At 38.5% G+C, this 13,703-nt stretch overlaps 1 protein-coding gene across 1 annotated transcript in view; it reads left to right on the forward strand.

Moving 5' to 3' along the window:
• Positions 1-13,703, forward strand: part of POU6F2 (POU class 6 homeobox 2) — a 408,842-nt gene that overhangs the window by 175,793 nt on the left and 219,346 nt on the right. The window contains exon 4 of the mRNA XM_070425191.1: positions 2,039-2,267. Within this exon, the coding sequence (XP_070281292.1) occupies positions 2,039-2,267 (229 nt within the window). The remainder of the gene's footprint in view (positions 1-2,038; positions 2,268-13,703) is intronic.

Here is a 13,703-nt window from a genome sequence, read left to right on the forward strand (position 1 = left end):
CCAGGTTTTATGTAAGAAGCATGGCAGACCCAGACAGAGAGAAGCAGTGGACACCATGACAAACTAAAGAGTGCACACCCTGCTTTAAGCCAGCAAATTCAATTTAAAAAACAGTACAGGCCAAAACCCCCAAATCTGTATCCTGTATACAGTCGGAGAGCCACCAGTCTGCCTCCCCTCTTATCTCGAATTATGATGGTCAGTGATATAACATCAGCAATTTGACGACCAGTTTATAACTTAGTATTTATTTCTAAAAAAAAATACGTTTATTTTTGTCCTTTACCTTTTCTCTTTTTTTTAAGGCACAGTTCATCTCTGTGAATGTAATGAGTCTAGCAAATATATTAGGAGCTTGGCCCACAGAGTCTTGAGCTGTGGTTCTAAAACTAGGCTGCATGGAGTCTCAGGGCTTCCTCAGAGGGCTCCTCAGACGCAGCCTTGAGGGAAAACTATAGGTAATGTCAGAGAGTGGGCTCAACCCCGCCTCATTCTGCAAAACAGTAGCCCCACTTTTCTAAATCTCCTCCATGAACTGAGAAGGAGTGATGAGAAAGGGGTACAATGTGGGCTCTGGAGCAGCCTTCTGGCCTTGAGCTCCCCACCCCCACTAGATGTGGGATTTGGGGCAAGTTACTAGCCTCTATGTATCTCAGTGGTAGGGCAACAGAGTTCATACACATACATCAGCCTAGAATAGTGCCTGGCTATTAGATATTGGGCTTTGTACTATGCCCATATTGAATTACCCTTTACTTTATAGAATAAAGCTGCATTAGAAAAAAGTTGAAGCCCCTCAATAGGAGTTTCGCATTGGTTTGTCTAGAGGGGGAAAAGAAGGACATGAGATTATGTCTCCCCAAATTCCCAAAGGGGTGCAATGACAGCCCTGGACCACAGACTCTAAAATCAATGACCCCTCAGGTCACCTGGCCCAACCAGGGCAGGAATCCTTCCTACATCATTCTGGGGGAGAGCCCTCACCCAGCTCAAGTGTGTCTAGTGCCCAAAGGACATCCCTATGAGGCTGCCTCTCCATGTCGCACATAGCTATTGGCTAAATAGTGGACATAAACATGTATTTTTAATGTTGTTTTAACTGGGCAATGAATGCTAGAGTGATAACAAAGGAAATATTTAACACATTTTAAAATTTATCCACATTAAACATTTTTGTTTTTCTATATTTCTTTTTAGATCTTGTCAAATTTTTCATTTTAACAATTTCATTATCATTTGCTTAGTAATTTTCCATTTTATTTCATGTATTCTTATAAACTTTCTCTACTTTTAAAAAGGTGTCATAATGATTCATTTAAAAGACTAGGTGATATCTTATCAAGCTTAGTACTGTACAAATTTTCAGCGTTTATGTATTTTAAAATGTAATGCATACTTTCATGCATTTCTTTTTTCTGTTTGAATTATATCTTCAGCCTATATCCTAGGAGTATATTCTGAGTCAAAAGGGGATGAATATTTTTGTAGCTCTTGATATGGATCTCCAAACTGCTTTCCAAAAGGCTTATGACAGGGTACATGTCCTAAATCTACATAACGGTGTTACTACAGACTTACCAGCACAGAGTAACTCTTTTACATTACTTTCGCTAATTTAATAGATGAGAATAGTATTTTTTTGCTATTTTTGAACAACAACAACAAAAATCCACTAACCCCAATGAATTCTTTCTGGAACAACACAGAATAAATTAACAGAGTTTCAATTATATAAGGGTAGGATCAAATGAAACTTCATTGGAAGAATGATATATAAGTGTAAGGTATTACTTTTAAAGGTGTTTGAACTCCTTAGAGGATGATAGAACCAAATGGAATTTTCCAAAAATATTAATAAATGTGATTTTCTATTTTTTTCCTATCAGTCAATCTTTTTTTTTTTTTTCTGGACCAGATAATGTTTCTTCACTACTTTTTCAGAAACTTTTTGACCTCACATAAGTAGGAGAAAAAAATTGGTCTAAAGCCCATGCCTTGGTTCCACTGGAAAGTGAGCTAGGATTGTGTTTCCTTGCAGCCACTTCTGACGGCACAGCAGTTAGCCTCCGCTGTCGCTGGTGTGATGCCAGGAGGCACGCCCGCCCTGAACCAGCCTATCCTCATCCCCTTCAACATGGCCGGACAGCTAGGAGGGCAACAAGGACTCGTCCTCACACTGCCTACTGCGAATCTCACCAACATCCAAGGGCTGGTAGCAGCAGCTGCAGCTGGAGGCATTATGACCCTGCCATTGCAAAATCTACAAGGTAACCCATTGCGTCTACGTGTCACATAGGGCTCCATCCACGGGCCAGTGTTCTTTGCAGTGGACAACTACTCTGAATCTTGAATGTGGTTCGGAGCTGCTTCTACCATACAGGGTATAGGAGGCTTTTGTAGGGAGCAAAGTATCAAGTTGTCTTGTGAGTCCTTAGCTTGCTCAAGCCCTGGGCTTTATCAGTTCTCATTCCCTACGATTAATTTCAGGTCCTTTGGAAGCATTTATGAGCTAAGATTGCATGACATAAAAAATTCACATGTAAAATTATTATGTTGTTATTTGAAGACTTGAATTATGATCTCATGAGTTCTTTAATTTGGTCATCTTCAGAAAAAGGTTAGACATGACTGCTTTGTGTAGGAGGTGGCTGGAACATCTCAACAAGGTATCGTTTGGAATAATTAGTTTAATTATTATTTTGCTTACTAAGTACATTTTAGTTATAATTATTAAACAAAATTATATTATTTGAGATCATAGTTTATAATAAGAAAAGTAGACTTGAATATTGAGTCTTTCTGTTGCATGAGCATTTAGCAAAAGTTGGATTCTAACTTTACTCAGAAAGGATATTTTTCTTGTTAGTATGAAGATTTTGACTTTTCTTTAAAAGACTTGGTAACACTAACTGATAAGCTGACTTAAAAATGAGCTCTAAAGAGGAAAAACTTGACTAGGATGCTTAACAAAGAGAAAACATTTATTTTGGACTAGTCAAAGATATTTGTTTTCTCTATTGGTATAAATGTTAACAACTAAATTTTTTTCTACAGAGTAAGAGTTTGGTTGGGTAAGTTTTCAGAACAACAATATAAAGTACTTTTTTAGTTGATCAAATGTTAGGGCTCCTTATAACCTATTAAATTGGTCAGAGCATCAGTCCACAGATTAAGAAATAGACCAAGTAAAAACTGGTTAACTCTTGACCCAAATTTCTTTACACACTATTATGTTCTCATATCCCATCCACTGTTGCCACTTCTTGACTTTTACTTTAACGTTTAAAACAAAGTCTTTCTTATACCATTCAATTGTGCCAAGAAAGCTGCCATTCATAAATCATGCATGCACAGGACACATTAATGCACAAACTTTGCTTGTTTCAAATTTGAGAGTGCCTGGGAAGCTAGGATCTTAAGATTAAGCAAATAAGGCAGGAATAAACAAGGTGAAAGCAAAAGCAGCAAAGTGTAGGGAGAAGCTTTTTAATGTAGGTGGATGATGAAATCTTAATGAAGAAATAGCCATTATCTAAATGCAACCTTCCATTTGGAACATTGGCGCTTATGGGAATATTGGATATTATAAATAAACATAAGCTTGTGGAGCTTGTAGGACATGGATTAATCCTGCTTAGTTAAAATGGACACCAAAGTCAAGAGTCCAAAAAAAAAAAAACAGGCTTGTTATATCTGTATTACAGGTTGTTATTCTTAAGGCTTTATTACTTTGTTATGTTAAGGGTTCAGAATTAGCAACTGGTCCAGTATGAACTTCCATCAAGATGTTCCTTTTCTCTCTCTCTCAATATCAAATTTAGTATTAGCTTATAGTTTGGAATTTGGTTCTTTTTGGCATCTTTGGTTTCAGAAAAGGATCCCAAGGTCCTAATGAAGTGCAGTAAGAGCACTAGTTCTTTGTATCCCTTGGTGCTGCTCACATAAGTTCCCTATGGCCTCATCTTCGGAAGTGCATTGGAGTTGATGGTCAAGCTGGTCTGGGAGCTTTTTCAAAATTCATTTGGCAACTCTAACTATCTCTGGATTCTGAGCATCTCAGGGTGATGGTGAGCCATGTGACTGTGAAAAGTGCCCTCATTAATTTTCTTGTTGTTCCTAACCACCCTAGGCCTCTAAATGGGGGTAATGATTGAAAGGAATTATTTATTTGGGAGTAGTCTTCCTTCTGTTAGTACATTCATGTCCCCAAAACTAAGGGGTGCTCTCTTGCATAATTGAAGCACTACCGAAACTATTGCTGCAAGATTTTATCCAGCAACAGCTTTTCATTGCTGAAAAAGAAAAGCCATCTGCCTGGCCTGTGACTGTTTTCCCTTCTCCTCTGACCCTCCCTTCAAGAACGAGATGCACTCCTGTCTCATCAATGATGGGATCTTCCCGCAAGGAAACAGATGGGGGTAGGGAGTTGGAAATCTTGCAGAATTTTAGGGATAGCCCTGTATCCCTGCCTCGGTGATCCTGGAGTGAGATTTGGGGATTAGAGTTTCAACTTGCAAATGTGTTGGATTTTTTGCTTTTTTTTATTAGAGGAGAAAATATAGATAAATACAGCCTCAATACAAGTGACCACAAGTAGCAAAGGGGTTTAGTGGGACAGCAAAGGTGGGTCTACATTTAGGATAGATGATTCAGAGTAGTGACTTGTTCTCATCACACAGGCCATGTGGGATAACCCACTAATCACTAAGGGCAACATAAATGGAGAATATAAATGTGCTACCTAGGAAATTTATATCAAACTATGAACTTTCCAGTGAACTCCAGCATAACATTTAAATTAATTACCAAAAAGTACATTAGAGAGTGCTGCTTACCTTAGAACATGGAAAAGCAATTAGATTCAAATCAAGTTGAAACTCAAGGCCGAGTATGGTTTCTCCTACCCTTAGCACTGGCGTGAAACTTGCCCTGGATTTCTGTGAGTCTCCAAATTAAAGGCTGTGCCAAGTAGAGTATGTGGGACTAATTTTGAGATTAGGAATTTCATGTGCAAGTTACATAATATTTCCTTTTTGTTTGCTTTGTTGTTGTTTTCATTGAGGTATTATTTACATACAATATACTTCATGAATCTTAAGTGCTCAGCTCTATGAGTTTTAATAATTATATACACCCTTGCAACCTCCATCCACCGTAGTCAATACATAACACATTTCATTTTCTCCAAAAGGTCCCCTTTTGTCTCTTTGCAGTCAATACCTCCCTCTAATAAGGCAGCTCTGGCCTGCTTCCTGTTACTATGCATTAGTTTTGTCTCTTCTAGAACTTCATATGAATGGACCCGTGCAGTATGTATTCTTTCATGTCTGGCTTTTCTTGCCGGGCACAATGTCTTTGAGATTCACTCATGTTGTTGTGTAGATCTGCATTTTCTTTCCTTTCCAAGTAGTGTTCTACCGTAAGAATATGCCACAGTTTGTTTATCCATAGCCATTCCTATGTCCCAGTAGGCAGACATCCTGAAGGCCCTCTCCCCTGAGGATAGGGAGAGGATCCTCAACTGAGTGTCTCTGGGGAAGACCCTTGGCTGCACTGCTGGGAGATCCTTCCTTACTCATTATCTTCCTTGGCCACATCTGAAGAAATAGTTGAGGAATATACCTTTCTTTGGAGGCTTATGGAAACTTGTGGGCCAACAGTTGCTTGAAGTTTTCAACAGTTAAAGATTTGTAGCTTCTTTGGAAATCTAGTTCTCTCCGAATCCAAGAATGCTTCTGATCCTTTTGCTTTCAGTCAGTTCCATGTGCCAAAGGTTTTTCCAAGACATATATCTTCAGTCTAATTTATGTTGCTTTCTCGCTTCCACACCTTCCTCTTGCAATTCAGTCAGCCTTGATGTGAGGGCTTCCGGCTTCCCCGGTGCTCTTTGAATATACTCCTCCCCAGGAACCTCTGCTCAGGCTGTGCCCTCTGCCTGAAGCACTCTTTCCCCAGAAAGCATCAAACCTATCATCTTCCTTGTACCCATCCCAGTATTTCTGTTCCCTCAAACATTAAAAATAATGGGTGAGTAAAAAACTACTAAAATAAAGATTTCAGATGCACACAGTTTGATCCCGATTGTTTAACAGAAGCCCCTCCCCCGCACGCCACAGAAATAGGAAAAGAGAAATAGTATATACAACAAAGGGCTGCTTGTGGACTCTAGACAGTGAGATGTTATGGGTGATTGCTTTCCTTCTTAAAGATTCTACACTAATAAGTATTATTTCAAAATAAAATACTCTGTATTCAGTCAGGTGAAAGATCATATCCAAAATGTCATTACTAGCATTGACAATGTTGTCTATGGGCCTGTCGTCTTGACCTTCTAACCACCTTTGTAAGAAAGCATCTCTCAACTCCAAGTAGATTAATTCTCAAATTAAAAACAATACAACCACAAAGCATCTCTATACATTCATTATGTATGAGCAACATTTAATATTAATACAATTGCCTTTAAATGCCTTGACTTTATTGACCACAGGAGAAATTGTTGGCGGGACGTGGATGGGGGTGGGAATGTGGACGGATCACTCTGGTGTCGTTCTTGAAGAGGAAAACAAGTAGGCGGCCATGTGCGATGCTGTTCCTTTGATTGACTTTTGTGCTAGTCTCATGGTGCCCACACTCAGAACGTCGCATTCCCAGGGGCATCGTGACCATGTGGGCAGAGGTCTAATATCAGTCACAGAAAGGATAAAGGACAAGGCAGTGCCTGCCACAGAAATGAGGAGGACGGACTCTGGCTTTTACCTATGCAATGATTTCTCAACCTCTGGTTCGTGGCTTGCGCACAGAGTCCAATATTAAAAATACTTAGTACATAAATTCATATTTGCGCTGTTATTCAGAGGAGCCCCACGTGACATGCCATCCAGTAATGCCAAATCCACCATAAAGAAGTTATGAAAAGCTGTTGCCATGTGTCTTATTTTGGCAGTTTTTTAAACCTCTGTATCGCTGAAGCTTCAGACTTTTTATTTAAAGTACCAGGAGAGCCTGTTCCCCAGTACATTATCCTTGAAGCAGGCGCTGCCGAGGCACTGGGGCATAGATTAAACCATAAGCACATGAATGAGGGGGATGACTACTATACTGTGTAGGAAAAGATACTGTCAGTGGAATAAAGCATTGTCAGAGGATAATGGTTTCCAGCTGCCACATAAATGTCAACGCAAAGCCGAAGCAGGTATTTTCAAAGCAAAGGCAGGGGAGTCATGTGATCCCCAGTTTGCCCATAATAAGGCTGTAAATCCATCAGGGCTCTTGATGACATTCAGCAACGTGTCTGTCCTCGGAGGTGCTACCAGGATTGGATTCCAAGACGAGTTCCTTTCAAGATGGCAGCCCTGAAGAGGCCTGATGCCCAGAAGGGGAGGCTGGACATGTGTCTCAGTCTTGCTCCATTGTCAGGGATGAGAGGGAGTTGGGATTATTTTTTCAGATTTTCACTGGAACCAATTACAGGGTACTTCTGTATGGGCAGGAAGTGGCGAGGTTCTGAAAATAGGGAAATTAGAGATGGTCCCCACTTCCCCTCTGCCCCATGTTTAGAGAATGGAGAAATAATGCTCCCCAAGAAAGGCCTGCCTTCTCTCTCTTTTTTAAAGTTTTCTATACATGTTTATTTTTAAATTTAATTTTTCCCATCACCTTTTATCCCCTCAATGTCCTCTCCCACTGCCTCCCATCCCACCCACCCCTGCAATCACCACACTGTTGTCCATGTCATGAGGTCTCTCTCTTTTTTTTTTTTGGCTCAATTCCTCCACTCCTCCAGATCAATCTGACTGCTCTCTATCTATGAGTCTGTCTCTATTTTGCTTGGTAGTTCAGTTTGATCATTAAATTCCTCATATGAGTGAATCGTATGGTGCTTGTCTTTCTCTGACTGGCTTATTTCACTTAGCTTATGTTCTCCAGGTCCATCTGTGTCACAAAGGATAAGATTTTCTTCCTTTTTACAGCCACATAGTATTCCAGTTTTTTTTTTTTAATCCACTCATCTACTGATGGACACTTGGGCTGTTTCCAGCTCTTGGCTATTATAAATAATGCGGCAATGAACATGAGGGTGCATATACTTTTTCCAATTAGTGTTTCAGGTTTCTTCAGATCAATTCCCAGTAGAGGAATAATGGGTCATAAGGCAGTTCCATTTGTAATCTTTTGAGGTAACTCCATACTGCTTCCCACAGTCCTGCCTTCTCTTGTGTATGCACTTACTGCAGGGCAGATTCCCAGTGAGAGATCACAGCTTCCATTCCTCAGCCCTCTCCAGGGAAAAGCTAAGCCTCCTTTCTCCTCATGAACTGTGAACAAATACTTACTAAGCATCTGCTATTTGCCAGGTGCTGTGGTAGGCACTCCTTCCTAGTTAGGAAGGGGGATTTTGCGGCAATCCAGGAAAGAAAGGATGCTGGTGTCACCGATGAAAGGCAGAGGACTCAGTTAGGAGGCATAAACAAGGTGGGTTTGGTAGGAGTTGGTGATGGATTAAACTTAGAATGATAAGAGGAAAGAGAGGGAGATTGCTAATTCAGTTTGACAGGATCAGTTCAAGTTTCCTGTAGAAAATTTCAATGGAAACACATGGATCTAGAATTCAGGATGGGATTTGGTGCTGGAGATCCTGAAACCATCAACATATCTGACCATAGCCAGTGGAGGGAGAGACTTCGGGGGAGAACAGGGTAGGGAAGGAACACAACAGCTCAAATCACTGGCAGAGGAAGATGCAGGCCCAATGGAGACGGAGAAAGAGCTCCCAACATGTATGTCTATTCTGCACCAGGTTGGGCGGGGGCTCCTGTTGGGCTGGGTTTACTTCTCTTTCGTTGGACATAATCTGCACATTCGCGATGGAACTTTTGATTGTTGCTGACCCTTATATAGCCAGAGTGCAATTAGAAGAAGCCAGAGAATAAGAACTGTCAGTTTGGTTTTTATCTTCTAAAGACATGCCAAGTTTCCATGTATAAAGAAGCTATTTTAAGAGCTGTACATAAAAGCTTCAACAGTGTTTGCTCTTTTGCTAAAAAGTAACCCAATTGTTTAAATCTATTATTTAAAAATGCAGTTGCAGCCTTAAAATTTCAAAATGAAAATGTTTGAGGTTTTTTTTTTGTCTTCTTTCTTTCTAAAACACTTTGGTTGATGCCAACTGCAGCTACACAGGGCATTGTGGTGCTTGGTGCTGAAGAAGAGGATTCTGTGCTTGAGAAAATTGCAGTTTAGATAATATAGTTTTAATTTTTGGAAACGGTTTATCCTGGAAAATTATGTCTTATTGTAAGCAAAAGTAACCTCTGAAAACCTTTTGTTTCCACATTAACCTTTTTCTTTGGTGTAGTGTCATCTTCATCTCCCAAATTATGTTCATCAACTGTGCTCACCAAGTTTAAATAAACAAAATAAACAGAGAAAAAGAACTTTGTATGTTTGCCATTTGTCACTGGGTTAAGATTAGCACACAGGTGCACGTGCATTAATACACTCTTAGGCATCTCGGTTCCCCTGGGTGCCATTATTTTAGAAATTCTTAGCAGAACACATATATATTCAATATTTGACATAAGATAATTTGAGTTTGCTGTGTTTGGAAAATAACTCACATGGGAGAAAGTTGCATTAAATAAATAATAGAGATAAAATTTATACTTCCATATATTTCAAAGCTAATGTCCCTAACTTACAATGGAATTGTAACATGAAGACACAGCGCTATAATTTGATTGATTTGTTTTGACAGCAGCCACATAATTGAGAATGAAAGGTGTCAGCACAGATGAAATATTGTCTAAGCCATGTTCACAAGGCAAGCCCAGCGGCAGCAGCCACTGGAGCTTTATTTCCTTTGATTCCATCCTGGTACTCACCTCCAGTTTATTATAAAGCCATAAAAGGCGTACTGCTTCCCCAATTAGGGAGGCTTTTATGGAGAGGCTAGAAATAGAAGTTTGTCAAACAGTTGAGCAATAGAAAAGGATCAAAGATGGCTACAGTGCGCTGAGCTTAATCATATCAGTCTTTCCCTTTCTTTTGCGAGTTGCTGCTTTCCTGCATTTTACCTTGTTTTGAAGGGATTCTGAATCAGATCCCGTTGTCCAGCCCCCGGACAAGAGAGGGGCCCAGATTAGGTGTTTTCCCAACTGAAAACCCAAAATGTCCGACAAGACTAAGATGTGGGGTCTCCAGTTAGTATAGAAGCTAAGAGGTCAGGAGAGGATTAATTAAGGAGACAGTCTCTGCCCATAGGTGACCTTTGGGCATGGTAGTTAATAGCGTGGGTCATGAGTCCCACTGACCTGTTTTAATTCCAGACCTGGAGCTTGCTAGCTGTGTAACCTGGGCAAGGCACTCTTGATTTCTGAGATCTGTTTTGCTCACATATATTGCTTTAATATTATTAACAGGTATTTAAATTCTGCAAAAAGTTTATTGGCATCTCTTTTTTTTATTTTACTTTTTCTCCGATATTTTATAGAGTTGTTTTGAGGACAATGTGAGCTGTATGGAACATGCCAGTATAGAGGCTGACACTTAGTAAGTGCACAGTGAATGAGAGCTACTTTTATTATGGAGAGCTGCAAAGGCCAGTGTGGTAGCCAGGAGCCACATTTGGCTATTGGGCACCAGAAATGTGGCTAGTCCTGTCCTGGCCGGTGTTGCTCAGTGGTCAGAGCATCGGCCTGCACAGCAAAGGGTCAAGGGCTCAATTCCCGATCAAGGGCATATACCTGGGCTACAGGTTCCATCCCCAACCCCAGTTGGGGCATGTGTGGGAGGCAACCAATTAATGTGTCTCTCTCATATTGATATTTCTCCTCTCTCTTGAGATCTCTTTTTTCCCCCTCCCTCCCTTCCTTCCTCTTTCTCTAAAAATTAATGGGAAAAATATCCTCAAGTGAGGATTAACCAAAAAAAAAAAAAAAGAAGAAAAGAAAGAAATATGGCCAGTCCGAACTGAGATATGCTGTAAAATTCACACATGTGCAAAAAAATCTGCTTAATATCTTTATCTTGATAACATGTTGAAATGACATTTTGGATATATTAGGTCAAACACAATATAGTATTAAAATTAATTTCACCTGTTTCTTTTATTAATATGCATACTAGAAACTTTTAAATTATATATGTGGCTTACATTATATTTCTATTGGATAGCACTGTCTGGCATGGAGGATCTCCATCTCATATACATGTGACAATGGTTAAAAGCTGTGTTTATTTAAATAAAAATGATTAGCACATATTTGAATTTTGGACCTTCAAATAGAATATCACAAAGCATGCTCTTTGGTCACAAAAATCAGAGAGAACACATTTTTGTGGGTCCTCTGTTATGGTTTAGAAACTGCTTCGGATTTTTATCCATATAGAAAGAAAAAGGATGACATTTTTATGACCAATTCCCATTGATCAGAATCTAAAATTCTCTTTCCTTTTGAAAAATTATTATACCTTATAGTTTCAAATATCAAGGAAAATATATAATAAAATAGTCTCAAATTTTAAAATGTTAACATTCTGCCACATTTGCTTATGATCTTTTATCTTAAAAGTGAAATATTATAAATAATGCTAAAATGCTCCTTTACTCTCCTCCTCTCCACAGTCATTCCATGGGTTTCCCTTCCTCCTAGAAGGTACCAAATATCTCTCCAGTGCATGTGTTTATAAATTTACTATATACATACATGAAATATATAGTATTATTTTGGATATAGAGTAAACCCTCAATTTTGCAGACCTCGATTTAATGGACTTTGGATTTAATGGACAAAATTTCCGGTCCATATGTCATGTGTGAAAAGTAACATCCTATTAATTTTAAAATGCTTTTAACCAAGATTTGCTTATAATTAAATTAACAGGGATTTTTTGTTATTAATTCACTGTTAAATATCTATTTTTGTTCTTTTAGTAGTTACCAGTATATTTTGAACATGTTTTGGCTTTAAAGAGTCAAATCAATATTTTCATCTTTCCTCCCAAATAATAATCACCACTTCCTTTTTAATATATTTTTATTGATTTCAGAGAGAAAGGGAGAGGGAGAGAGAGAAACATCAATGATGAGAGAGAATCATTGATCAGCTGCCTCCTGCATGCCCCTTACTGGGGATCAAGCCCACAACCCGGGCATGTGCCCTTGACTTGAATCGTACCTGGGACTCTTCAGTCTGCAGGCCGACGCTCTATCTACTGAGCCAAACCGCAACCTCCACTTATTGATCACTCCTTCCAATCTTCTATATTATTATTGCCCAGCATTAATTACTATTAATATTATTTTGTTTATAAAATTACTTAGCTTTCATTACATTTGTGAAATTCTTTACTCATCATTATGTCTTGTATTTCCTTCCTTACTTGCAGAGCTTTCTGATTTTTTCAATGAAGGTCCTTGAGTGATAAATTTAAGTTATATTTGTTTGAAAATGCTTCTTTTGCCTTTCTTTTAAAAAAATTATTGATTGGTTTCAAAGAGAGAAGAAGGGAGACAAAGAGAGAGAGAGAAACATCGATTTGTTGTTCCATTTATTTATGCATTCTTGTGCCCTGACAGGGGGATTGAATCTGCAATCTTGGCATTATTGGTCCAGTGCTCTAACTAATTGAGCTACCTGGCCAGGACTTGCCCTTATTTTTTATTGTTTAGCTGGGCTTAGAATTCTAGGTTAATCATTATTATTTTTAGCAAATGAAGAAATTATATTCTGGATCCTATTTTTTTCTGATAATAAATATATTATCAATTTGTCATTCCTTCATAGATAAAATGCCTTTTTAAATTGTGGTTGATATTAAGATTTTTTTATCTTTGTCTTTGAGATTCACAGTTTTACTATGAAAGACCCTGGTGTGGATTTATTTTTATTTATCCTGCTAGGATTGGTGGTTTTCTTTCTTTCTTTCTTCCTTTCTTCCTTTCTTTCTTTCTTTCTTTCTTTCTTTCTTTCTTTCTTTCTTTCTTTCTTTCTTTCTTTCTTTCTTTCTTTCTTTCTCTTTCTTCTTTCTTTCTTTCTTTCTTTCTTTCTTTCTTTCTTTCTTCTTTCTTTCTTTCTTCTTTCTTTCTTTCTTTCTTTCTTCCTTCCTTCCTTCCTTCCTTCCTTCCTTCCTTCCTTCCTTCCTTCCTTTCTTTCTTCTTTCTTTCTTTCTTTTTTATTGATTTCAGAGAGGAAGGGAGAAGAAGAGCTGTGTACCCTCCTCACCAGGAATCTAACTATGACCTCCTGGTTCATAGGTCAGTGCTCAACCACTGAGCCACACTGGCTGGGCAGGACTGGTGATTTTTGACATTTCAATAATTGTCTCTTCTCCCCTGTTCTCTCAGTTGTTTTCTGTGAGAACTCCTATTACTTGTACACTAAATCATCTCATTCTATCTTCTATGTCTCTTAACCTCCCTCACATATTTTGTGCTGCATTTTTTGTGATTTCCTTATATTTGTTATCCAGTTTACTAACTCTCTCTGCAATTATATTTAATCTTATGTTTAACCTTAATTTTTTTTATTTTAAAGGCTATATTTTTCACTTCTAGAAGTTATATTTAATTTTCAGTTGGTCTCTATTTTTTATGTCTTTAATCACTTAAAAAATACTTTTTAAACAATCTTCTTCAGACTTTCATTTAGCTTAAGTACTGAGCAGCTAATTACTGCTTTCTCTTCTTCCTAGAGCAATAT

The sequence above is a fragment of the Myotis yumanensis genome, unplaced genomic scaffold (genome assembly GCF_028538775.1).
Source record: "Myotis yumanensis isolate MYYU_CA2020_CCGP unplaced genomic scaffold, mMyoYum1.0.hap1 SCAF_9, whole genome shotgun sequence".
NCBI classification, from domain to species: Eukaryota; Metazoa; Chordata; class Mammalia; order Chiroptera; family Vespertilionidae; genus Myotis; species Myotis yumanensis.